The following is a 22,950-nucleotide window of genomic DNA, read 5'->3' as shown; positions in this document are numbered from 1 at the left end:
GTGTGTGTGTGTGTGTGTGTGTGTGTGTGTGTGTGTGTGTGTGTGTGGACTTGCAGGTGCATGTGAGGCTTGATATCCTGGATATACTGTGGTTCTTTCTTCAGTGTGGTTGTTTTTTCACGCACACATTCTTGAGGTTTTGCCAGCTGTGTTGGCTTCCATGAAGTACATGGCTTACTTGGTTATTTTTTTTAATGTATTTAATATAGTTCCAGCTCTAAGGGATTTTGACATGTTCATGTGATTTCTGAAATGTTTCCCGTCATCAAAGGAAGGGTGTGCATTCATGGGGTGGGAGTTTGGTAGTTACATTTTAAGAGCGTCTCACAGCTGTCAGCGGCTTATTTCTTTATTAGGGCTTGCTCCTCAGGCTTATAAGGAGTTCACACATTTCTTCTTTTTATTCTCGCCAGCAGGGAGTTCAAGGTAGACTAAAAGAAAATCATCTCTGATTACTTTTGTTCTTTCCTTCTAAACGGCTCTGTTTTTCCCCTTCTCCTCTGACCCGATATCTTTCAGTTCAGTCTTTTTCTCTGCTTCATCTTCATCGTTTGTTGGTTGACATGGATCCCCAGTTTATGCTGGTAATGCCTGTTTGTCTGACTTCACAATACTGGACTGATAAACTGTTGTCCACCATATATACCCACCATAGAGATACATACGTTCTTGCTTACTTGTAGTGTTTTCTGGCCATGTAGATGTTTAAGCTGTATTTGCTCAGGCTTTTAGAAATCACTCTCTTGTGCTTTGACTAACAAACTAAATTCCATTCTCAAAACCTGAGAAGTCAGTGTATCATGATTAATTGTAGCATCTATTATTGCCCTCTCCCTTCATCTGAATACCATAAAGAGAAAATCATGTATCAGAGAAAGAGTCTGAGTTCTGTGACCTTATTTAAATGCCGACTAAACCCCTTTGAGTTCACTGGCACGTTAAAGAAAACACAGAATGAGCAGTCTTCTAAAGCAACCCGGGGCATGCTACCTTCTCGGTGTAACCTCTCGCCCTCTTTTCTTCTCTCCGACTGTGAAGCACTCTTCACAGTCTGAGAGGTGTAGTGTGCTGTCATCTGTAACTGAGGAAGGAAGTTCAAGTGGAGGAGAAATGTTTCGCTGCTGAGAATGTTTGACCTTCTCTGCTGTGAGAAACTCAAGCTCAGGTGTTTTACGAGCGGTCCGGATTTAGTTCGGCATTGAACATAACTGAACTTTTGAAAAGTTAGATGCGACAGATTGTGGAAGTGAAAGTGGTGCCAAACTTGTTGTTCAGCATTTGAGGAAGGTGTTTATAGCCTCTGTGAGTAATGCTGATATCTGATGAGCCACATGCAAAGAAAGCATTGTTGTGTGTGTGTGTGTGTGTGTGTGTGTGTGTGTGTGTGTGTGTGTGTGTGTGTGTGTGTGTGTGTGTGTGTGTGTGTGTGACTGCAAAGAGAGTTAAACAGGGACATTGTAGCCAACGGAGTAAAGGCTTCTTGGATGTGTGTGCAGTCAGGTACACAACTCATTCTGCTGTGTGTTGGTGCATCTGTGGTGTAGTTGATTTAGAATGTACCATTATCGGTTTCATCCGTCAGTCACATCACAGAACCACATAATAAAGTCTAGATTTCGGATTTAATACTCTCAAGTTTTTTTTTTTTAATGACTCCTCGGACTGTTTAAACATGATTACATTTCTATGTTCTCTGTGATTTATATGGGGAGCCTGGAGCTGTACCTTTTTAATTACTTCTTTTTCGCTCTAATGCCACAGCATTTTACTTAACTCCCTTTTTTTTTTTTGCCGTACCTGTCCATCTTTGCCCATGCAGTAGTGCTGCCTAAGAGCCTTGGGCCGTTGACAGACGGGAGTGTGGAGAGCCCAGCCATGCACCCCACGCCCACCGTGGGCAGACCTCCAGGTCAGAGAGGACGGAAGCCAGGCCGCAGGAAAACCAAGGTGACGGGGCTCTGGACTCAGAAGGGCTCAGCGTTGGGACCACAGAGCATCCAGCCGGGCAAAGGCCTGGAGCCCATCAAGATCCCCAAGAAACGAGGGCCCAAGCCTGGCAGCAAGGTAGGCATGAAGTGGTTTAGAGATACCATCAGGGACGCGCCATTGCCTTTAGTTGCAGGATCAGTTCACCAAATTACAAAACACATACTTTAATAATGTCTCGCCATGCAGATTGTTTGGGTTGTATTTTCCCAGGTTTTGCAATATCTGTGACAAATGTTAACTTTCATGAACTCAAACACTGTGATAAAGGATGCATTTTTAAGACGAAAAGATAGACAACGCCACGGTAGTGACCGGTAGCCACGCACTGAATCATACACTGTATATTACTGTCTATTTCACCTTAAATGGGACGATAATTTACGAAACCAACCATGTTGAAGTTGAACCACAGAGTGGTGTTTACAATCAAGTGAGAAGAAGGGTCACTTTCTCATAGACTTCCATACAATCAGACTTCTTTTTTCAACCAGAGGACTCACCCTCTGCTGGTTATTAGAAAGAATGCAAGTTGAAGGCACTTCTGCATTTGCTTCACTTTTCATAACCGGGCGTTGCGGCCACTTGACTCTTTGTCTCCTTTGCTCTTGGTTTGCAGCAGTTGGGCTGGGCGAAGCGAGCTGGCTGGCTGGAAGACGCCATGGCGGGTCCAGGGCGGCCAGTGACGGGTCCGGGGCGAACCAGGGGCAGACTGCCTGCCAACTGGGCACAGAGCATAGCTGTGCAGCAAGCCCAGACTCCGGCAGAACCTATCAAGATCCCAAAGAAAAGAGGGCCCAAGCCTGGTAGCAAGGTAGCCTTCCAGTACATACACACTAACGCAGGCATCACTGAACCACAGGTTATCACATCATAGCATTTGGCTGCACAAGGAGGGAACTTATTGGGTGTATTTTTTAGAACACTTAATATATAACTTATCATTTCAATAGTCGGCTCTATGTGCTGTCCAGCGCTCACCTTCTTCACTTAAACAAGTTGTTACGTAATGTTAAAAAATGATGAGCTTGTTATATTCGTTTTTTTTACTCATGTTGCATTTACAGTGAGGCACTTTGTTTTAAGGATACAAATATAAAAGAGCAATATAAGAGTCACATATGTACTGATGGTAAAAAACAACAAAAAGAAAACAATAGAAAAGTGAAAATGTCTGAATGCGTGTGTTTCTATCCAGAGAAAACCTCGCGTGGTACCTAATCCAGTCCCCACGTCTCCTACCAGCAGCACCCCAGAGCCCGACACCAGCACCGTGCCTATGGACAACGCCACCATCCCCAATTCTGCACTACAGGCCCCCACAGGTACACAAACAGACCTGGACATAGTGCACATTATGATTGATGGGTTCACCTGTCTGGGATGTTCAGTTCATCTGTCACGCTGTCAGACACGCCTTTTGTGTCGCGTTGGCAACAAAATCTGACAAATGAGGATTTTATACATGCAAACAATATTTAAAATAGACATAATGGTCCCTTGTATTTGATTACAATAACAATTTCACCATCTAATAAGTCACGCAGCCTTCAGTATTGACTTCTCTGCTTGTTGCTTTCCCCTCCCTAGTTTGTGTGTATCTAAATAAGTACGGCAAGGTGGGACCTCATTTGGACCAGCGGCGTGTCCAGAAGCTCCCAGACCACTTTGGGCCTGGCCGGGCCTCCTCGGTGCTTCAGCAGTGTGTTCAGGCTTGTGTGGACTCTGCCCACAACCAGGCCACCGTCTTCTCCTGCCTCAAGTCTGGGCAAGGAGGCGAAGTCATATCAGGTGGGGATTAAACCGTCATCATAAAAACAGAAATATGACTCTCCTGTCTCTGTTGAAAGTCCTCACGAAGCTGTTGCTTTGTTTCTTTGCTTTTTGTTGCCATCACATCTTTGTTAAATTAACAGAATGTAGTGCTGTTGTGAAAGAACTACCAGACCATATGGAGAATTCATTTCCGTTATAATTGTTACATTAAATGTGAGGTCTAAATAGCTTTTGTATAAAGCTCACTCTCAACAACACGTTTCTTTTACTCGTGTTTTCCACGTAAAAGAAAAGGCCGTGCACGATATCGAACTGAATTTGATCCTCTGTCCTTTGCCCCTCTTTTCCTTGTCTAGCCTTCTTTGACAAGCAGCAGCACACCCTGACCCTGCCCACAGTCAGCAGTGTCACCTACGTCCTCCGCTTCCTGGAAAAACTCTGCCACAACCTTCACTGCGATCCTCTTTTTGGCAGCCAGCCTATAGCCAGAGGAGGCCTGCACTACGACACTCACACATACACTACAGGTCGGTGCTACTGTACTCCTGCTGTGACTCCACATGCACTGCTACATAGTGGAAATATTTGGTGAATGCACATGCCATATTTGATTTACAGACAGAGAATTTTCTCCTTATTGATGGACACAAATCGAATAGTCGGTTTTAATGCATTTTATATAATGCTTGAAACCAAAAGTAGATCTTCTGCACCAGAAGTGGTCTTTTTACTGTGTTGTTTATTTTTTGAGTTCTTTGGAAGATACAAACTCCCAGCAGCATAAGAAAATCTTCTCTACCTTACTCATGTGGAGATGTTGGCAGTAACCTTCTGAAAAACAAATCTTGTAAATCCTCAAGGGAGGTGCACCATGTGCCTCCCCTGAGTATCTGCACAGGATGTTTTACACTGCTGTACAAAAGGCAAATAACTTGTGCCATGCCGACAGTTTGGATTTCCTGGGAAGATAAATCCGACATGAAATACCTTTTTTGTTGGCTTCCAGTTATACAGCCATTCGGTAAAAGTGTACTGACAACAAGGTGCTTTATTGGAGTGGAGTAAAAAGAAGTTGCATGAAATATGCTGTTCAATGCCATGATGACTGTTTGTCGTGAATGTTGTAGATTACCTCATCATTTGTCAAATCCATTTCGTAGAGTTTACAGTGTGTATTTTTGCTGATGTGTTGTATTTTCCTAAAGTCGGTCACTTATTAAGGATTTAAGGTCAAACGTGATACATGACAAAGCATTCTCTGATGCAAACTAAATTCACTGTATGTTTCCATATGTCCTGTAGTATTTAAAATACAAAAATATGTATTTTTTTCATTTTTTTTCTTTCTTTAGCCATTCAGCCTCTTTGACCAAAAGAAGAATGTAACCACATAACATACAGTCAGGTCCACTTATATTTAGCTTTCTCACCTCTACCTGTAACATCTGGCTGCTTCCTTCATATGTGCTGGGGGGTTTTTTCAGAGAGAAGAGGTTTTGGTGACAGCTTAACGACGGGCTCGGGCCTCGGCACCAAGCGGTTCCTCCAAGATTACAAAAGTGCACTTCCTCAGAAACTGTCCAAAATCCCCCGGCACTCCACTGATGGTATGTTACTTTGAGGATTGTTGTGATTGTTTTTTTTATAATCCTTTAATTACACTATTAGAACAGTAATAAAGGATGTCTCCTTTATATTGGAGCATAAGCTGTCGATGCATTAGCTGCAGGGGGACTTTGCTGCTGCTTGCTGGTATATTTCAGTTTTATTCAAATGCTTGTCTTTTCTTTGTTCTTTATTTGTGGGTTAAAAAAAGGATTTCACTGATTAAACAAGCCGTCCACTCGTGTGTATAGTATTTGTTTATATAATCAGTGGCTCTCAACTCTAATGCTGCACCACCACATTTTATGTGGGACATGTAATGCTAGTAATCGACTGCTCTGAGTTGTCCAGTAAAGCCACATATAATCATATAAAAGAGGTAGTAAAACAGAGGAAGCTCTTGGCTCAGGAGTGAGTCACATTAAGTTGTGAGGCAGGAGTTTAATCATTTAGTCATCTTTCAATTTCCTTAGATTTTAATTAAGTTAATGTAATATTTGAAGAGATTTATGTTAAAGGGTAATATCCCCCTAAAAAGGGCCTTCCACTTTAACAGAAGGCCATAACACACACTCAAATCACTATAACACTCTCTGAGGGTTACGAGCATATCGCTGTGAAATATTTGATTAAGTCACATTGTGTCCACGCATTATGTAATAACTAGATGAAATGTTATACATGTTATCTCCATTCTGAAATGCATTTTGTAATGAATTATTGCATATTGCAGTGGTTCTTACAAACGATGGGAGTTAATTACCATTCGGTCTTATGTTTTGGGCCAACTAGGAGGAATCAGTCTGCTCATCCTCTCACTAATGGCAGACAAACAGTCACAGGGCTTGACATTAACTTTTGCAGGCACTTGTCCTTCAGGCAAGTAGCTGATATGTTTCACTGGCCCGAAATAAAAAGTGTTGGCCTTTTTCAAATTTAAATACAACACTTAAATTCACGCCATGCTGACGGATAATGGATCCCAGAGGCGGCATGTAGATTGAGAACAGCAAAGGTCCTAAAACACTGCTTTTGGGCCGCACCGTAGTCAATTATTGCTGTTTCCGATATGTGACTTTTATCTATTTCCTTCCAGTAATATATGATTGAAACTAGCTCAGGACTGTTCCAGAGAGAACAACCAATTTCTAAAGACGGCTGAGTAAAAGACTGGTCAATAGTGTCTGAGGGCGGCCCTAAGGAATGGCGACGGATACATTTCCACTTTCAGCATTTAATCTAAGATCATTTCAACCAGACGAGAGCTGTGGCTGTACTGTGGTTAGCTCTGAAACCAGATTGTACATTTTCAAGAGTACACAAAGGTGTTTGTTTAATTGATAAAACATTTCTCTAAAAGTTTGCTCAGGAAAGGTAGATTTGAGATGAGGCGGTACTTATTAAGAGAGACGTTTAAGTTAGTTTTAATGTGTAGTTTTACAGTTGGGGCCTTTAAAAGGGTTTGGGGAAATGCCAGCACAGTGTATTATAAGTAGTCTTGAAAAGGTCAGCTGGAATAGGGTCAAGATAGCAGGTATGGAGAAATAGGTGCGTCCTCATCCCACCACTGCTTTATTGCGTTTAAGTTCTTTCTATATGTCATGGTGAAACAGTCGATGTGTTTATTTTCTCTCATTGGTGAGTCTTCTGTGTGATTTGTCCCCAGCTGAGTTCCTCGTGGAGAACAGTGTTGTCGCATCAGAGCACTTAAAGAAGAGCCCTCTCTCTCCAAAATCTACGGTACAATCTCCCGGCCTGAGGTCTCCCTCCAAGCTGCTGCATCATAACAACTCCACAGGTAGGAACAGACACCGCAACGGGAAACGTTGACGCTGCCTTCGTTTTCACAACATTTCAGTGAAGCGTTCGTAATGCTCCTAAAGTGTGACCTCGCACAGTGGATGTATTCTCGCGATGTCACAAGATCATGCGAGAATCCATCTCGTCAGGCTCCGAGTAATGTGTTTTGTCAGGACCAATCGCCGTCCTGTGAGGAGCTTTGGGCAGCTATGGGTGTGGTTCAGGTGTGTGTGACAATACAGAGAGATGGCCGGTCATTCAAACAACAACAGCGGCCACTAAAGAGGTTAGCGTGGATGCTGCAGTTTTATCAAATATGTCTTCATTAAGCAGAGCAAAGAACAGCACTGAAGGCTTTTCTTGATGGCAAGAGTTTGATTGACAGCTTGTTCAGCCAATCACCTGCCAAGAATGTTTTGAAAATGTTTGCCCTTTTCCAAACGGTTTCCAAAGATGGCTTCTCAGCCAATTCTGTGTAACAAAGCATCTGTTGTGTCAGGTCACCTAAATGGACGATCGGACCAAGAACAGCCCTGTATTTATAATAAACAATGCAAGGGGCTGGGAAGAAGAGTTTGAAGGCTTGTCAGACACCAAAAATAAAATACTAAAATAAACTGACGTAGGTTTTCAACGCTCATGGCAGCAATCATTTTATCTTTCATTGTGAAGATTGCATGGTAAACTGAAGAAATACAGCATTCACGTTGCAAAAGAATCAACCAGCAATATGCGCTTGCTCATATTGAATTGGCCCACAATCCGGATGACGAACCCTGCATTTTATTTTTTTGGTGGAGCACAATGGCCCCTCTGCTGCATCACCGGAAGGGCCCCATTTAAATGAATGATGGGCCGAACGCCTTAAAATCAGAAGAATCATATTGACTCAACTGTAAGTAGACTTGACTGATGATGATACATTTGAACATTTGTGTCACTTCTCATAGTAGGTGAATAATAGATAGTGGCATTGTGTTTGCTGCAAGAGTTGTGTCTTTACAAGATGAATAACACTTATAGATTTAAAGCTTTCCAACAGCTTGACAGATGGAATAACTTAGGGTGTGTATTTGACAGGTTTAAGTTAAATTGTTGTACTTTTCTTAATGGTGTTTGGGCATTGCAAGCTAAAGTGTATTAAAGTGTTTGGTGAGTTAATGCATTAATGACTGTCTTCATGGATTTGTTTGCTCTTTTGCACTTTCAGGCTCAGGCAGTTTCCGGGAAAGCCTGAGACAGAGTGGTCAGGACCCCAACCTGTGGACAGTGGAGGATGTCATGCAGTATATCAGATATATCGACCCAGTGCTGGCACCACATGCGGACCTGTTCAGAAAACATGTGTGTATTCTCTCATAAAAGAGGAGATGCTTAAAATGATAAAAATGTTGCATTAGAAAATATAAACTTAAGTATCTGTAATGTATAGTACAAATACACTTTTTAGACCACACTAGATTGATTTTTGTTCCGTACATTTGCACAACTTAACTTGGTGGACAGCTTTGCTAAATAACTGTCCTTACAATTTTCCCTCCCTCTCTCTGCTGCAGGAGATTGACGGCAAAGCGCTCCTGTTGCTGCGTAGCGACATGATGATGAAATACATGGGCTTGAAGCTCGGTCCCGCCCTCAAACTCACCTTCCACATCGACAAGCTCAAGCGGGCTTGAGGACGTCAGCCGGCCAGCAGCAGCAGCAGCCTTCCAAAGGACTGAACTCCAACCCCATCATCCTGTTCTAGGATCAGTATATCACGCACTACATATTGTACATGTACTGACCATTTACATGTAGCAATTTCCATCAGACCACCATATCTGGTATTACATACCCTTTGTCCTGACCTCATCCAATGAGGACTGTTTATTTTGTGTAGCACAATCCAGCCCTAAGGCAGCATGGGATACGTAGGATGACCCACTTGTCCTTCATCTGTTTTACATTTCAGTATAACTTGAAGAGTCATACGTGGCTAATTTAACTGTAAAAGGCTTTTTTTTGGCCTGCTTTTATTATGATACATTTATTCTGTACATTTCATATTTTCTACTTTATGGACTAGTATTTTTGCCTTTTTCAACGGTTTGTGTGGGATATGCTTCAGGATCCCTAAAGCAAGAGAAGAAAAGACTACATTCATCCCAATACTTGGGATGCCTCTGGTTAACGTCTCAGTTTGAGGCATGGTTTTGCAACTACAACAATATTAATTATGGGAAAGGAAAAACACGTTTTATGTAGGGATGCAGCGATACTGATACCGGTCCGATACTGGCTCAAATAGCTGGATCAGGTATCGGTGACAATATGCGGATCTATTATTGGATACCATTATTTCAATAACAATTCTGTACATTTATGTCTTCTGTATTTATTTGTTATTATTTCGTTTTACAAAGTTTGGAAGTAATGTTTAAGCCTGATGTTGCCTTACAAAAAATGATCCCAGTCACTTCCACACATTGAGGCATACAGCTTATAAATGATCACTGGTATTGGATCGGTACTTGGTGTCTGCAGATACCCAACGCCCAGGCTGTTGGTATCGGGACTGAAAAAGTTGGATCGATGCATCCCTAGTTTTATGAAAGAAAAAGAAAACACTTTATTCTGAAAATACTGCCATGAGGAAATCTGTTTCTTTATTCTTATTCTGGATGTTGTTAACATTGCCTTGTCTTGTCTTTGTTATTTGTACTTTTTTAATTTTTATACTATATTATTAGAGTTCCTACATGGAGAGCCCTATCATACTTAACATTGATCAATAAATATATAATGAGTCAAGTGTTGGTTTATATTTTCTGTGCTATTTGTTCTGCAGTGTCAACCTTTAAAGCCACACTTTCTGATTACATCTTGTTTAAACTCATTTACACACATTCATTTTGTTCTCTTTTAATTAGCACAATATTTTTGTCCCTTTTAATTGCCCGACCTTTTGATATAAACTTATTACACGCCACATACAAATGTAGGTTTGACGAGTCTGACATTTTAAGACTAACTTTTTCTTTTTCATTATTTATAATTTTATTTTGAACAATACATTGTGTAGTTACAGTAGTTCAGCAACAGGGGGCAGTACTGCCTTATCTGCAGTAATGTCCCCTTGCTGTATCTCCTTGGGACTCACTAACATTCACTCCCATGGGTGGTCATATCTCCATCTGGTAGACTGCATGATAATCTCTGATATTTTTACATCACGTAAAGATTTCTTCATATGGTTATTTTGTTGCTTCGTTCTCAGTATTGCTCTGCAGGTATTTCATGTATTTTCCATTATATAAAAAACCCCTAATTTATGCTTGTGTCAACCCATTATTAATGCCGTTTCTGGTAAACGTCGCTGTCATTGTTTCTGTCAGTACATCAGTGCACTATTAGGCCTGTGGGCGAAAAATGACTTGTGTCTACTGAAGCAACTTGGCACAAGACAGAAAATCTAACCACATCCTCCGAGTGAAAACAGGAAAACATCACGTACGGCTGAAAACAGTGACCGAACCCACTGATTCTAACTGACATGGATGAGTATGAATGCATTTCTCTGTGTGTGAGAGCATATGACACATACTCACAATCCGTGCTGTGTTTGTGTGTTACGCTCAGGCACATGTGACAAGCTCAGAGCTCGTGGCTGATGCCTGTGCTTGTTGGTGTGTAATAGTAGCCAAATTGTTGTGCATGAAGCCAGTGCTATTTATAGAGGTAACAGCTCCTTGTGCTGCATATTGTGCTTATGAAGGTTGTGAAGTTCTTACTTTAACAACCAACCATCAGGCACCATTCCTGTGTTGCTGGTTGGGCAGCAGACTGAGTTCTTTTAAATTTCGAGGTGAATATTCAATATGACTGGCTGGGTTCTCTGCAAGCAAGATAGATTATCTTTATTGTTATGACATACGGTGGTATTAGCTCATTTTGGGGAAATTCTGCTGCTGATATTTACCAACAATGCTGTGCAGTGCCCCAGAGTCATACACCGTATAGCCAGTTTCAGTATGTGTGAAAGGAAGTTTTGCAGGCTTACAGATCAGTCATAACTGTGAGAAAAAAAATGACTTTCTAAGCTCTTTTGTTATGGCATGGAAATACCGTATTCTCTGCAGAACCAGCCTGGCATGCTGCACTCTGCGGGCACAGTTAAGACAGAAACAATACAAAAAAATAAAGTGCTCAGTGTTCACTTTCTCTCTGGCGGATACCAGAATCCCCAGCATGCCTTCGAGGTGCTCTGGCCTCAGTTAAGTATACTTGACTTTGAAATTGTCAGGCTAATCTTTGAATCATGTTTCCTCTTATTTAATATATATATATATATATTATTACAAATGTTCTATTACAGTTGGTCAGTTTTTGGTCAGTAGAACAAAACTTCTGAGGGTTTTGGCACCACATAGTGAGGGATGGAAAATGTGATCACACGTCAGAGGAACCCAAAGCCTTTTTATTTTAAACACAAAGTGATGTTTGCTTTACATGACACAGACCGCAGTCTCTAGCGACGATTTTTTGCAAAAATCTGATTTCATAGCTTTTTCCAGATGAGGCCGCTGGCTTGCTTGTCCCCGGTGACTTTTGATTTGGAGATAATATCTGAATGTTGTCTTGACAGCCCTCATCCCAACTTTATCAGCCTCGTGCCTACAGATGGTGTGGGCCGGCTAATGTCGGGATTTTCCTACAAGGAAAATGTTGGTCACACGGCAGCGTGGGTTTTATCCACCCGGGAGTTAGAAAATAAATAATAGCATGGATCTCACACAAACACTCACAGAAATACAACAAATACACAGGTGGATAAGAAAGACATGCATATGTTAGCATTTACACATTGATATTACACTAAGGAGATTTTAACAGCAGGATAACACACAGCCTCACAAGAACTGATCTCTTGTATTAATTCCACCCCCAGCCTATAGCCTGTTACTCTGTCTCTTGTAGCGTGTGCTTGCCACTGTCACCAGATTAGCACGCAGGCTTAAAGCCCTGTTCACAAAGACACTGTGTACAGAACATAGCCTGTGCTAATACTGTTTCCCTCCATTCTAACCTACCAACCTGTAACTCTCCCGGGCAGGCCCACATCATTTCCTTGCTCACATAAAACGAGCCGGAGTCCAATAAAATCGCCAGTACAGGAGGTGAACACAATAATATGAACTTCTGAAAAAGCCTTCCAACAAAGTATGTGAAGCTCATAATGTTCAATCTTTGAGTGTCAGATTCACCTCTCCATTATATTGTACAGTAATAATATCTTGCTGACGCACTGTCAACAAAAATGTAATATTTTAAGCGACAGATGGGGAATACTTGCTATAGATTTGGATTGTATTACATTGCACAGGGGTTGCTGTTAAATGTTTATCTCCTAATAATCGGCGTGGCAGGTTTTGACACAAACTGCAAAACAATAAAGGAGTTTGAGAGGTAATTTAAGCTTATTTCTATGGCAGAATCGGTTTGAATTACATAATAAAAACCCTTTCAACCTGGTAATCCCTGCACTTATAAAAACTAACGAATAAGAAACCAACATTTTGCACAACTGTTGCAAAAACGCTGCCCCGCTCAGTTCGATTCAACCGTGTAAATCACACACTTAAATATTTACCACCGTTAGACATTGTTGGGACACCTTGGTGTGTTTGAGCCGGCTCGACGGAGAGATGTCAGCTGTGTGCAGGAACATAAATTATTTACCCCCCCCCCACCTCCCCCCTTTCTACTTCAAAGAGCTGGCAAACCATGCAACCCCAGATTTGGGGAGGGAGGGGGGTCAGAGGAGGAGTTACTAGTCACTAGGCAACCTCTGTGTCACCTGCCCTGACATGCCAAAATCAGCAACTTACCTTTGGAGGCTGCATTCACAAGGTACGCGGCTGCATTTAAAGGCCTCCTCAGCAGGATACATGTGGAAAACAAAACAATTACTGAGACACAGCTAAACCGTGTGGTCCTGGGAAAGAGAGTGCGATGTGTTTATGTTGCTTTTCCCCTCCTGTGAGAAAGAGGAAAGGTTTTGTTACTTAGAAGATGCTGAGCTTTACTAAAATGCCCAGGAGCAGAATCCAACAGTGCAACAACTGATGTTTTCCAGAGCCTGTTGTATTGAAAGATCTGTTATATGTTCGTGTTTTTTTTTACTCTGGGAAGTGGAAGCAAGGGGAAGGAAGAGTAGCAGCATGTCAGGTGAAGATGCAAGGTGACTGTTCAGCTAGAAAATCAGGAAGTTTGGCTTAAGCAACATGTGAAGTCAACTGAATGAACTGTGCCCTGAGGGATCTGCTGTTTATTTACCCCTGCCAGCACACACACACACACAGTCATACACCACTATAGACAGCCACACACACACAAGCATATGATAAAACATGCCAAAAACCTTCAAACTGTCTTGTTAAAGCAGACAAGTTCAAACATGTGCTCTCTTTACATAATATTCACACAGAGAGAGAAACAATAAATAACTTAAGGTGTCTTCTCACTTTGTGTCTCACTTTCACTGCGTATTTCACTCTTTCCTTTACAGTAATTCACACTTGGGTATTCTTGGTGTGACTCCTTTGTTAAATCTCAGAATTAGCTCTCCAATAAAAAACGCTCAGTTTAGTCACACTGTTTAGAAATTGCAAGTTTCCAGTACATCTTTATTAAGTACTAATTTCTGGATGTACTTTCCCATCATGGGATCCACCATGATCTACCAAAAACACTGTAGGTGTAAGGGTCACAATGACCAGATATGACACAAAAAAAAAATCCATTATCTTCCCCCTGACTCCACACCGATACTGATGTATCACAGTTAGCCCGTTTGATCAGGTTGTGTGCTGATGCTGTGATAGTGTGTCTGTGTGCGCATGTGAAGTCCTGGCCATGCGTGACAACAGCAAATGACCACCTATCCATCATTGGCGCTAGGGCCTGAGATTACCACCAGTCCAGGCTTGGCACCAGCTGGACCAAAGCCTGGAAAAGGAAATCTAGACAGTGCTCAATGCATAGACATATACAGTTTATATGGCAGAAGAGAGGAATGTTATCTGGATTACATTTAACATACCTTGCGTGATGTGTATTGAAGGGTTTTAAATGGAATCATAAAATGGCAGTGGGAAAACCCAGTTAAGAAATCCCTGAGGCCTAAAAAAAACTCCACCTAATTGCTAAATGTGAACAAGAGAGATCCTTACATTCTGTCTCACCCCCCCTCTCATGTCTTGACTGTTTCACTTTGCCTGTCTGCCTCTCTATCAGAATGTGGTTTTTGGTCTCTGACTTATATTGAGAAAAACAGCAAGCTGCCACAGGAAGACACACTGTTATATTGAGCGGTTGCTGTGGGTGTGCTGAAAACGAGAGAGTAAGAAGAAGAGAAGTAACCGTAAACATCTCCGAGTGTCCCACCCTGCTTAGCGTGTGTCTAGACCGGCCCCTGTCAGGCAGGCGGCAGTCATAACAAGGGATTGGGGAGAGCAAACAGGGCTGTTTAGCGGAGTTAACCACTCGTCCATGGAGTCACAATCAAGAAACACAACCTCTGCATTTAATTGGGGCTAAACAAGGAGCTCACAGTGCAGCATACAATTATGAGATATATGAGGCGACAGAGATCTGACAGTGTGCCAACACGCCCCATGTGCCACACACACCAGAAGACCATCTCACCAGATTGGCACTGGGCAAGGGACCTGCAACCGTTACTAAGCACTGTGCCAAGGCTGTTGGCCTACTTGTGAGCCATTCTCTTGACAGTGCAAAGCCAAGAAAATACACACACACACCCTTAAGCTAGTCTCTGTTACTTGAAACAAGCCCGCATTGAGGCCAGGATATTTCAGTTTGGATCATCCATGATACGGTGTTTCAAATTTAGCACATCAGCCTCGAAACACAAATGGACAAATGAGAGTATACGAGGCTGCTTTAAGAGCAGAGTTGACTCAAAAATTGAGCAATCATTGAACACTATTCCTGGTTACAAACAACAGTGTTCTCATTCCCCCTCGTTACTCACTAAAGACGCATTTGTTGACAATGTGAAAAGCTAGATGCGGCAATGACATTCCCAACATGACCTCAATCAAGCGTTTTCATAGCCCGCAGGCACATGACGATCCAACAAACTCACCCACCGCAGAGAATCCCTTTACCCCCCGTTTCATAATGAATGTAATTATATGGGGAAAATTGTTTTACCCCTCCAACTGGCTGTGGCTTAGACTGGAGAGGGGCTTGTTCTGACTTTGCATAAGTCATTTGTTATTATTTAGAGCCAGGAGTTGGTTTCTCTGACCCGAGAGCTGCACTGTCTTTGAGTCAGCAGGGCTTACAAGCTTTAAGTCAGTTAAACCCCCATCACGGTAAGCATTCTTTGGTCATTTTCACCTCTCCCAACCACACACATGCTCACATTACGCTTTACACACAGAAAAGAAACAAATGTTTGTGTTGCTGTAGCGAAAACAATATTGTTCAAATACTGTTTTGTGAGCCCACCAGTCTTTTCAATGAATATCTTGCCATTATGGCAAACGTATACCACCTATTATGTCAGTGCATGGCATTTGGGCTTGGATAAGCACCAAGATAAAATGTTGAATGATAAATCACGTTTGGCTACCGCTACCAGAGATGCAATAACAGATGTACACTGACATATAATACCGCTGTTCTTTAGCTAACCAGCAGGGAAACATGTCAGTGTCTATGTATGTCACTCATGTTCAGTAGCCTTATTAGCAATGAAAATAGCAAATTACCCAGGAGCAATGGGAGTAGAGTATATTCCCCATGAAAGCATAAATATCCTATCCGTTTGAACATTTCTATCCCAGACTGGAAAGAAACTGAGGTTTCCCTTCACCCACAGGTTAACTTAAGCACTTAGCTAGCTCTCCACTGCCTAGGGGAAGAACTGTGCAATGAATGGAAAAGCAGGCCACATTTCTATCCAGGCCATCTTTATTGATCCTCAAAACCCCCTTCACAGACCATCCCCCCCCCCCCCATCTTGACCACAAAAAAGGGGACAATATAAACAACCAATAAATAAGAATCTGCGCGATTAAGGCGGTTCTACACCTCCAATAGAACACAACAGTGTGGACATGTTGGAGTTATACAGCTTCATACAGTAAAAGCAGTAGATTTTTTTTTTTTGAGAACATTACATCTAAAAAAGGCAACACTTTACCAAAAGTGAACCATTTTTTAAAATCTGGATGAGGCCCCCCATTCAAATGAGATAACATTGATCTTCTATCGGGTGTGACTTATGATAGAAAATACAGGCTCTTTTTTCGATGACCGTGTCACCCGAGCTTATTTAAATACTGGGCAAATAGAATGGGGGAAACAAATCATCAAGAGAACTTAATTTAAAATGTCTCCCCCATCCTACTCTCAGAAAAAAAGAATTGTTAAAACCACTTGGTTCCCAAAATGGAGATGGTGGTTGTTCTTTATATCAGTTTTCTCAGATAGGAATAAATAAATACACCTTTTTACTGGTAAACTGTCATAGAGTCCAGGCTCGGAGGCTACACAGTGTCATAGCATTGTTCAGAGTGGCTTTTTAAGAATTTCTGCATTTCTTCATTACATTCATGTCCAGGAAATGGGAGCGGTGGAACTCTGCCTTGAATCCATCCACCCTCAGGCCACTCGCACATGTGAGACTCGAGCACTGTGTGTTCCCTGTGAATATCCAGAGTTCTCTTCTGTACATCCTGTGCCGCAACTGGGCGTAGTTGTACAGGGATGTGCTCACTAAATAAAAAGTGAAGAGATGAGCACTTTTTCATCCACCCTGGACAATTCTCTCTCTCCTGTCTCCATTTGTGCCCCTTTTGAAAATCAGGTCCTCTCAGCAACTAACGGTGCTGGGCTGCTGTTTGCTGACAAAGTCTGAGATGAAGTCAAACTCATTCTGGCCCAGGAAGAGTTCAGGCAGCTCCTGGACCCGATCCAAGCCCAGCTCCATGACCAGCGAGGTCAGAACTTCCTCGTCAATCATATCCGCGTCCATGCCGTTCAGGGCCAGGGCTGGTCCGGCCATGTGCTGCATGTTAGCCAGCTGGGCCGGGTTCATGCGGTACTGGGTCGTGGGCCCCATGTGGTTCCCACCCATAGGTCCCAGTGGGTGTCCGTGGTACTGGGTGTTGAGTTTTTGCAGCTGCATGCTGGCCATGAGCTGCTGGGACGTTAACCCTCCGTTCATGAACTGTTGTTGTTGTTGTTGTTGTTGTGGTTGCTGCTGCGGGTGCTGGGCTTGTTGCTGGTGCTGCTGTTGTTGTTGTTGTTGTTGTTGGTGCTGCTGCTGCTGTTGTTGTTGTGGATGCATGTGATGCTGCTGCTGAGGGTGATGCTGTTGCTGCTGGGGCTGGCCATTATACATCATGTTACCAGAGGTCATCTGGTGGTGCCCCATCTGGGCCCCGCTCAGTTGTCCATTCATGGGTCCGCCCACCATGCCCTGCCGCTGCCTCATGGCAGTCTCCATGTTGGCCTGGGCACCACCGTAGTGCATCATCTGGCCATTGGGCAGCACCCGCATGCCCTGCTGGTTGGCATGCTGCTGGTGACCTGCCTGCAGGCCGCCATTCATGCCCATTCTGTAACCGTGGAGACTGGCGCCCGCTGAGCTGTGATTCATGGGCATCATCAGATGGTCTGCCATGCCTCCTGTCTATGAACAGAGAGGAGACACTGTTAGATCATTGCACGGGTCAGACGTGATGTTTGGAGGCAGTAAAAACATTTAAAAAGGGAGGTGCAGCTGGAATCAAGAGTCTGACATGAGCCTATGGCGCTGTCCATTTTTAACCCGTGTCACTGACCAAGACACACAATAATTGTGTTAATGGTACCATGTGTGAGATGTGCAGTACATAGCTGTGGGTCAAACCAATTTCATACCCAATTGACTTCTCTTAGAGTGATCGCACAATTCACCTTCATTCAAAAGAAACAAAGATACATTTTCCCCTCGTAACGTCACAGTTAACCCACCGAAACGCTTCCGGACCAAAAAAATATCCGCACGGTTGTTTTGCCTATTGGCGACCCCTGAAATGTTGGGGGTCTTCCTAAAACCTCCCCTCTTTGTGCCAAGGCATGAACGCCCAGGTCGGAATTACAGGTTAACCTGCAATGTTTGGGATTATTTTTTTTTTTTTTCAGCCGTAGATTTCATGCACGACGGGATCGACAAAACGGAGGAAAATGCGTGCATCGCATAGTGCATTGCTTCAATCCCATTAAATGTTGCACGTTAGCTGAGGCCGAAACAATCTTGTTACATTTTACGCACGTAAGGTTGCAACAAAGAACACTGACATCATGCAACATCTTCCCCAACAGCTGAATCACCACATTTCTAACAGGGCATCAAATCCAACAAAGGCTCCGGGTTTTCTCCGATCACTTTGTGCCGATTTGTTTCAACGTTTGTATACAAGAACACTGTAGCCTAATATTATCCATTTTGTTAGATCTCGAGTTTGAAACAAGGGAATGCAAACAATAGAGCAGCAGCCCCCGGAGACCACCACAGACCAAAAAAAAACCCAATGTCTCTCACAAATATATCCGAGGGAAAACACTTACCCGTATCCGCTACGTTTTCACAAAGTTGCGCGACTTTGCTTTGGCTCCGTTTATTTAAACAGTTTTCCTCTGCAAGGCAACACTCCTCCGAATTACAGTATCTATTCCACAGGGTTACGCTTCATGCTCAAGCGGGGACGGTGTGCACAAAGACTGCCGCATCAGATCTTGAAACGACTGCCTATTTTCTGGGTCAACTCAGGGATTATGTACATCTAAAAAGCTCAGAGGAAGGCAGTCGGAGAGAGGTGGAGCCTCGGTCCTGCCTCTTCTTTGTTCCTATTGGCCCTACTTAATATAATTGTGCATGGGCGTAGAAAAAAAGGGGCTGTTGGAGAGCTGTGACACAGTAGCCAATTTAAATACCCCCCTCCCCGCTGTTTCTTTTTGAAAGAATATTTGGACATCATGTTTGTCTTCCAAAGTAGGCTAACTGCTGCTGTTATAAAAACACAACTTTTACTAATTTCAGATTTCCTTTATAGATAGATAGATAGATAGATATAGATAGAAATATTTTTGATATTTCTGTTTTCTTGTGCATGTAAGTAGGAGTCAGCATGCATGTTCATATCTGCCAGTCTGTGTCATACAGCATTAGTGTAGAATTCCGTGTTCCCCACCTTGTCTGCACCTACTCATCTATTTGGCCTATGTGCGTGCACCGCAAGAGTGTTGCCCCGGTATGTGCATGTGCACTTCATCTCCCAGATAACTGTTTGTCCATGTGACCCACCAGTCTGCTGTGTGTCCGCCTCAGTGAGGCAGAGGGGGATGTAGCCCGTGTGCTATTCTAGGCCACACTAACTGCAGCGGCAGTGTAACCACTGCTGTGCATGGATGTGTGTTCGCCTGGTTTACGTGTATGGACTGTGGATTCAGGAGTGTCAGTATGTTTCTGTGTGTGTGTGTGTGTTTGTGTGTGTGTGTACCTCCACTCTGCAGATGCACGCGTCTCTTGATTGCCCACTTCAGGACAACGACCTCTTGCCTGCAATTGCAAATGAATGGAACCACTTTGGGAGAGCAAGCCAATCCATTGTCCTGGGAATTCAACTATAAATGGACAACCACTGGCAGACATTTGTCATTGTTTGATATTGTCCAGACACTTTAAGCTAGTGTTAATAAGCCACTCCCAGGTGTGGGTGCTATCTGAGAAACTCACCCAGCCAGTTAGTCTGAAGAAAAACACACACAATCAACATAAGTTTCTGTGACGAGCACTCTTTCAGTGGAGCGTGTCTTCTGTACAAGGTCACTGCAGTCTGTGACAATATGACAAACACGTATTTTAAAATGCATCAAAACACTCTTTATTTTTATCCCAGGGCCAAAAGCTCCTAATGGTGTCATTTGCATTAGAGAGCGTAGGCAATGTGTCCAAACCTTCTGGAGCTCACCAATCACATCACTGCGTCTGTTTAAAATCCAAGATATTTGCATGAAATTGCAATCAGCCATGATCGTAGTGGAAGATATGCATTTTGTAATTATATATCCATTGAACAGACTTGCGTTGTTGTAATTAGATGGAGTATACTGCGGCCCCTTATAGGCTGCTTTTCTCTATATGTTTCACATCTCTAACTATGGTCTGTAATTTGGAGCGGAGCCTCCACACACCTTGCCTTGAGCCATTCATTGACTTTTATGCTTTTGTGTGCGCATGTGTTTTTATTCCAAGGATGAAGAGCAAGAGAGAGGGAGAGTTCATGTGACTGTGTTTATAGGAGCAATAGGCTGGAAGTGTTACTTCCATTCCCAGCTTGGACACGCCCCTGTGCCACACTGTAAAACATGCAATACAAATGCTGCAGTTGCAGGATCGGTTGATTTCACACAGGTTTCACTCTCTAAATAGGGTCTAAAGAATTAGTAGTTCAGCTTCACCTATTTGTGTTCTCAGCAAATCAGTATGAGTTTTTCCAACCTATGATGAGCTCCCCCTATATGAAAGGCCTCAGCATTCCTCGTTGACTCTACTTTAGTGACATGTAGCTAATAACTTCCATGTCGGAACACTGCGTAGAACTCGGCCCACTCTGTCTGTGCATCATCTGCCCAGGCTCTCTGCATGTAATTCCCACTGTGGACTGCACCAACTCCAGCAACCGTTCTAGGTGTTATGAAGTTGGCCATGGAGATCTCATAACATCTCGCTGCCACTTTCAGGCCGTCTACGTCGGAATTCAAGGGAGCCAACAGTCTGTAGAGATGTAGAGGCCGATGTGTATTGCTCCTCAACAGGGTCTTGGAGTGTGTGGAGAGCCCCCCCTGGCGCAAAGGCGCTCACTGGAGTGTAGTGGAGTGAAAGTGCATTGACTGACAGCGTTATCCTTGGTTCTGTGAGTTGGTGGAGGAGAAGCTTATAGAAACTTAACACCTAAAACCAGCCAGTGTGCTTATGATAGTATTGCTAAATTTGAACCCGGGCCAATCGCTGAACTCTGCAGTAACAGCATTTTCTATGTTCTCCAGGCTGTGATGAATGGCTTATCCTGTGTCTACAGACAAGTAGACGGACAAGCTGAGAGGCAGCTCTATGAGCTACTCTAATCATCTGCCAGTGGACATTGGACTGATCACCCAAGTCATCTTTTATCTCTGTCCCCATCAACTAAGATCAGCTGTCTCAGTCCTACCTACCTGACTAATCCTCCCAACACTGTATCTGCCGGTATTTACTGGCAATGTTAGCAATGTTCAGAGCCTTATGGCTGGTACAGACATGTGAGTTTAGAGGTGGAGCCATATGGCTGAGTAGTCAGGAAGTCCTGCCGTGTTCTTAAGATAGTTTTGCCTGCATCAGTATTAACATTCCTGATATACAAGGTGTTTGCTCATCTCAGATAAAACAAATACTCACTGTATGTGCTTTGAATACCTGTGTGTTTTAGTGTGTTTAATGCTCCAGCAGGACATTTAATTCTAAATACTTTAAACTATGCGTTCTGCTGCTTCTAATTGTAAAAATCAACCACGCTGCCATGATTACCTTAACACTAGAAACATAAAATGTAAATGGATAGCATGTTTTTCAAAACATCCCAGAAGTTTGCTCTCTACATTTTTAAACTCAAGACATGAATGACCTATGAGTCACTTTCAACCTGTTCTGTTAGAATTGCTTTCACAACATCAATATGAATCGACGGTCACCTTATTCAACAGGACAAAGTGTGTCCTAGTATGCACATTTCCCCAGAGATGTGAAACCAAAAGTCAGTTTGCTTGTCTCAGTGTGGGGGAGGGTTGTTATTGTTCTGGTAAATGAGAGAGTCTCTATAAATACTCCCAAGGCTTCCTTCTCCGCCTCAACCACCAATCAACAGTCACTGTTCAGCCGAGCAGCTGAGAGGGAGCAATAAGCCTGAGTCAAGGCTAACGGGGGAGGGTCTGACTCAAACAGGCTTTGGTAGAGAAGTGGGTGAGAGACTTTGGAAGGGAGGGAGGGGGAGAAACCTGGTAACTGCCACTCATGGACCTGGGCCACAAGTGGGAGTGAGACTTGAGTGAAAGTAATGATTTGATGTGGTGGGGGGTGTTCAAAGGGTACCACATGAAAGCAGCTTTCCAAAAACTTTTGTGATTGTTCCATGTAGTGTTTCCATGTAATGCCTGTTACTGTTTGATGGTGATGCACTTGATTGGTTTGTTTTTACATGCTTATTTCGTCCCACTTGAACAGCCCTAGAAGGCCTGATCTCTATAAGACTTAACAAACTACAAATATAGAAGATCTGAGAATAGAGTTGGTAAAAATGGGCTCATAGTTTGTCTGTGTGGAGAAATTGAAATTGAAATCATTATCACAATATTAATAATGTATTTTTTTCCCAATACCTGTATCTGGTATATTAAAATATGGCCAATATATGCAAAATTACAAAATAGTCAAACGGATGCTCTGGGTAGCTAACTGTTCCACTGTTGCATATTAGAAGGCACACAACTGCACACAAAACTAAGACTTTTTAAACATTAAATTACAGCTTGTTTGAATTTATTGATTTGGACAACACTTTTCTGTAAAATACATTGAATGAATATAAATATAAATATTCTCACTTTAATATTCTGCTGAGAGCTGATACATAGTACAGAAAATGATTGCCCAGACCCAATGAACTAGATCTAAGACCATGTTGG

General features: G+C 42.8%; 2 protein-coding genes across 6 annotated transcripts in view; one reads left to right on the top strand and one right to left on the bottom strand.

The window, feature by feature from the left end:
- Nucleotides 1-22,950, top strand: part of LOC116386635 (polycomb protein SCMH1) — a 33,215-nt gene that overhangs the window by 6,946 nt on the left and 3,319 nt on the right. For 3 of the 5 annotated variants that reach the window (XM_031853033.1, XM_031853034.1, XM_031853032.1), the window contains 9 exons: nucleotides 1,820-2,064; nucleotides 2,606-2,800; nucleotides 3,185-3,311; nucleotides 3,577-3,777; nucleotides 4,119-4,289; nucleotides 5,247-5,369; nucleotides 7,034-7,165; nucleotides 8,378-8,511; nucleotides 8,724-10,978. In XM_031853033.1, coding sequence (XP_031708893.1) covers nucleotides 1,820-2,064; nucleotides 2,606-2,800; nucleotides 3,185-3,311; nucleotides 3,577-3,777; nucleotides 4,119-4,289; nucleotides 5,247-5,369; nucleotides 7,034-7,165; nucleotides 8,378-8,511; nucleotides 8,724-8,843 — 1,448 coding nt within the window. In that variant the 3' untranslated portion in view covers nucleotides 8,844-10,978. Of the gene's footprint in view, nucleotides 1-1,819; nucleotides 2,065-2,605; nucleotides 2,801-3,184; nucleotides 3,312-3,576; nucleotides 3,778-4,118; nucleotides 4,290-5,246; nucleotides 5,370-7,033; nucleotides 8,063-8,377; nucleotides 8,512-8,723; nucleotides 10,979-22,950 lie in introns of those variants that run through there. The other 2 variants (XR_004212973.1, XM_031853035.1) reach the window with 2 other exon arrangements.
- On the bottom strand, nucleotides 14,715-19,003 carry cited4b (Cbp/p300-interacting transactivator, with Glu/Asp-rich carboxy-terminal domain, 4b). Its single transcript, XM_031853036.1, has 2 exons — nucleotides 18,799-19,003; nucleotides 14,715-17,878 (listed from the first exon to the last, which is right to left on the bottom strand). The coding sequence occupies exon 2, from the start codon at nucleotides 17,867-17,869 to the stop codon at nucleotides 17,057-17,059; it is 813 nt and encodes a 270-aa protein (XP_031708896.1). The 5' UTR covers nucleotides 17,870-17,878; nucleotides 18,799-19,003; the 3' UTR covers nucleotides 14,715-17,056.

This window comes from Anarrhichthys ocellatus, unplaced genomic scaffold (genome assembly GCF_004355925.1).
Source record: "Anarrhichthys ocellatus isolate YVR2014 unplaced genomic scaffold, GSC_Weel_1.0 scaffold13, whole genome shotgun sequence".
In the NCBI taxonomy this organism is placed as follows: Eukaryota; Metazoa; Chordata; class Actinopteri; order Perciformes; family Anarhichadidae; genus Anarrhichthys; species Anarrhichthys ocellatus.
This window is presented reverse-complemented; position numbering and strand designations above follow the sequence as displayed.

What these genes read in the sequence shown, in the direction of transcription:
- cited4b (XM_031853036.1), bottom strand. Translation starts at nt 17,869, where the DNA reads ATGGCAGACCATCTGATGATGCCCATGAATCACAGCTCAGCGGGCGCC.